At 38.0% G+C, this 4,197-nt stretch overlaps 1 protein-coding gene across 1 annotated transcript in view; it reads left to right on the forward strand.

Annotated features, from left to right (window-relative positions):
• The window catches only part of ERICH2 (glutamate-rich 2), a 74,204-nt gene that overhangs the window by 9,352 nt on the left and 60,655 nt on the right, over positions 1-4,197 (forward strand). Inside the window, exons 3-4 of the mRNA XM_006866692.1 lie at positions 3,401-3,449; positions 3,900-3,936. Of these exons, the coding sequence (XP_006866754.1) occupies positions 3,401-3,449; positions 3,900-3,936 (86 nt within the window). The remainder of the gene's footprint in view (positions 1-3,400; positions 3,450-3,899; positions 3,937-4,197) is intronic.

The following is a 4,197-nucleotide window of genomic DNA, read 5'->3' on the forward strand; positions in this document are numbered from 1 at the left end:
GAGTCGGAACTGACTCGCCAGTACTAAGCAACAGCAACAAACAATCTGGGTAAGGTACTGTGTCAATAAAAAAGAAGATCCTTGATGAGCTGTGACACAGTGGCTGCAACAGTGGGCTCAAACACAACAGTTGTGAGGATGGCACAAGACTGGGCAATGTTGTGTTGTACACAGGCGCACCGTGAGTCAGAACACACTCGATGGCACCTAATAATGAGCAGTCTTAAGCAACCGCACAAGTGTTTCCTTTGGAGAAAACACTAAGCCCTCTCTGCAGTTTCCTTCCTATGTCCCAGATGATGTGCTAAATACGTAACCCAGACTGTCCTGTTTGATCCTTATAACAATCCAGTGAGGTAGGCATCATGATGATCCCCATTATACAGATAGAGAAACGGAGGCATAAAGAAGTAATTTGCCCAGTCTTTGGTGGAAAATGGCAGTGCTGGGATGTGAATACAATTTCTTTCTCTCAAGGCTCCAGTTCTTAAATATTATTCTGTTATGCCTTCCACCATTACAGACCAGAGCTTCTTTACTGCCTCCCAAGGAATTCACTTTCATGACAGGAAATTAAATGGGCATTTCCTGGGTATGATAAACCCAGATTCAGTAGAGCCTGGTTCACCATGGAGGGCTGTGATATGCCCATCCTGGGTTTTCCATTTACCGGGAGAAAATGGGGGAAGAAGTATATGCTTTAACCAGGTGAAGTGTAAATGTAGTAATCCATGAAGATCCTAGCTAGAAGGGGGGAAGGCTCTAAATAGCTCTAAATATAAAAGCAGAAATTGATTATGGAGTGAAGGAAAGTACCTCTTAGGTGAGATCACATTAAACTTCTTTTGTTAGATCTTATTTACCTAGTTATTGCATTGTTTCAGTTTCGGAGCTCCGCTGCCCTGGAGAATCAGCAGTAAACAATCTCATTTACCCTTGAGTTTGGTCTTCCACAACTGTTTTTTCTAAAAAGATGCCTTGCATGAGTTGACTTTAGCTTTCTGTGTGCTTCTCACAGGGAAAATAGAATTAAGAAAATATACGAGAGGCTTCAAGAAATTTATGGAGAAATGCCATTATTGTTCTATTCCATTTTTCCACTAAATTTTTGAAGCCTTCTGGTAAAAGTTGGTTGGTCAGAGTTGGTCTGGTTTTCCTAGAAACCAAAGCCTGAGACGAAAGTTTTGACACCACTACTTTATTCAGGGGTGAAGTGATTTCCTCTAACTATGTGTAAATCCCGGGTGGTGGTGGTGGTGGTGGTAAATGTGAACCAGTCAGTTCTGACTCATCGCGACCCTGTATAGGGATTCCAAGGAGCAGCTGGTGGGTTTCAACCGCTGATCTGGTGGTCAGCAGTCCAGTGCTAATCCTATAGTGCACTGGGGATAATTTAACAGAGTCTGGGAGAGAGGGATTTAAAAAGAGAAAACCTTAATACAAAGTAATGAAGTTTTTCTTTTACTATCCACAGTCTTGGCCCAGAATTTTTTATGCCGCAAGTCCTTGGGTATGTATGACAATAATAATGATTTTTAAAGTCTGGCTTGGGATGTCTTACAGAGGGGAATAGTGGATGTTATTTATGAAAAATTCTGCTGTGGCCTCTTCCATACTTAAAAATAAACTTGAAATATTTATTTTTCTCTTTACCATAAGAAATAAAATTTATCCCAATAAGGGGGGCTAATTTGGAGTCCTGGTGTGGCATTGTAGGAAAAGCACTGGACTATCACCTGGGTCAGTGGTGCATACCCACCAGCCGCTTCTCAGAAACCCTAGTGACTGCTAACCAGTAGGTTGGCAGTTTGAACCCACCAGCCCATTCCTCAGGAGAAAGATGTGGCAGTTTGCATAGAGAGACTGACTTGAAACCCCATGGGGCAATTCTAATGTCCTGTCACTGTCATTGACTCAGTGCCAACCCTGTATAGGGTGTCTGTGGCTGTAAACCTTTAAGAGAGCAGAAAGCCTCATATTTCTTCTGAGGAGTGGCTGGAGGGTTTGAACTGCTGACCTTGTGGTTTGCAGTTCAGTGCTTATCCTACAGAGTTGCTATGAGTCAGAATCAACTATATCCTCCCCTTTCTTATCCTGAAGTTTATGTAAAAAGAGCTGTGGGAATTACATTGCATGGAAGGAAACCTGGTATCTGGTATCGTAAATAAACCTCTGATTCTGTTAACATTTTGGTTTGGCATAACTTGGACTCTAGATCTACATCACAGAAGAATCCACAGCAGGCTATTAAGCACTGCCCTTTCTTGTATAGCTGATCCTAGAAATCATAAATTCAGCTTGGTTCATGTTTACACCACCTCTTTTCTCCTTCACATCAACAAAATAAAGTGCAATATGTAAATCAAGCAATCTGCAGCATTTCATTTCTGGGTTATCCTTAAAAATATGTTTATAGGGTGTATGTACACTTGAGCCAGGAAGGCATTTTTCATGAAGTATTATCTCAACAAATACATTTAGAAACTAACCTTTGATTTTATTCAAAGACATACTTTAAATTAATTCTTACCTGGTTCTCTTATGTTTATTAAAACTTAAAAGCTGTAATATTTTCTCAATGTATTGCTATGTAAATGTTTTACCTTTCTTAAGTTAACCCAATGGGCAGACCCATTTTCCAGTAAGTTAACCCCTTGTTGTTGTCAGTGCCGTCAAGTTGATTCTGACTCATAGCGACCCTGTATAGGGTTTCTGAGGAGTGGCTGGTGAATTTGAACCACCGACCTTGTGGTCCAGTTCATTATCCCACAATGCCACACCAGGTTAATATCTCTAGATGTTTTTCAAACTGATAACAGTTCCAAATTAGGATGGAAATAATGCTACTGAGTGCAGTAACAAAATACATATTTAATACTCTACTGATAGACTAAGCTCTATATTTTGTTTTGCTTATATTTAAACAAGTGTATAGAGACTTATGAAATAATTATTTTGTCTTCTAGCAAGAGTTTTCCAGACAAAATAGATGCTGTAAAGGTAAGAGTATATACTGTAAACTACTTCTTAGGATGTTTTGGGTCTGTTTTACCCTCAATTCCTATCATGTTTGGCTTTAGTATAAAATTACATGTTGGTCTGGTGGTGGTGATTATGTGTTGTGGACTCAGTTCTGACTCATAGCAACCTTGTATAGGATTTCCAAGGCTGTAAATCTTTACAGGAGTAGAAAGCCTCATCTTTCTCTCATGGAATGGCTGGTAGTTTTGAACTACTGACCTTGAGGTTAGCTGCCCGACTCATAACCACTGTGCTACCAGAGCTCCTACATGTTAGTCAAGATAATGTAAATGTTTAAGGTCCATGAATCAATTATTTTAAGTACCTTCAGCTAGATTAATAAATATAATACTCATTGTTATTTCTACTTTTATTTTAGGTACACAAAAGTAGGCAGTATGAGAAACTGTTAGTGCTTGATCCAAAGGGTAAGTACTTTATTACTTAAAAAGAATGTTTAGCCATAACTGTGTTCTCAATATAAGAAGATATCTACTGGAATGGTTGAGTATAGCTGTATGATTAAAGAAGTATTAAAACGCAGAGATGTCACTTTGAGGATTAAGGTGTGTCTGACCCATGCCAGTCACCTGGCATGTGAAAGCTGGACAATGAATAGGAAGACTAAAAACAACAGATGCATTTGAATTATAATGTCAGTGAAGAATGTTGAATATACCATGGACTGCCAGGAAGAACAAATGTATTTTAGAGAAATTTTTAGTAATTTTTAGTTTTAGTGTATTTTAGTAATTAGATTCTTTATTGTATTATCTGTCTTACAAAAAATGCCTTAATGTTTGCCTATCAAAAATTTACATTAGGAACATCATCACTGATAGAATACTGAGATGGATTTTTTTTCCCCTCTTTTTCAGAAAAAGTAATGTTTGAACCAAATGAAGCAATGTCAGGGTAAGAAGATTATCTTTGATTGCACAGCTGATCTATCACATGCCTTTAAGCAATTAGAATTAGTACAATCATTTGTCATCCAATTAAATTTGAAAGGCCAGAAATGCTTGGGTTAGCACATTATCTCTTGCTTTAGTCAAAGCAAGGGTTACTTAGATAGAAGGACATTTAAAATGAAAAATTAATACTGATAAAAATGTAGAAAGTACAGATAATATTCACATCTACTTTTTTTTTTTTTAGTGTTTTATTGTGAATTAT

The sequence above is a fragment of the Chrysochloris asiatica genome, unplaced genomic scaffold, assembly GCF_000296735.1.
Source record: "Chrysochloris asiatica unplaced genomic scaffold, ChrAsi1.0 scaffold00094, whole genome shotgun sequence".
Taxonomy (NCBI): domain Eukaryota; kingdom Metazoa; phylum Chordata; class Mammalia; order Afrosoricida; family Chrysochloridae; genus Chrysochloris; species Chrysochloris asiatica.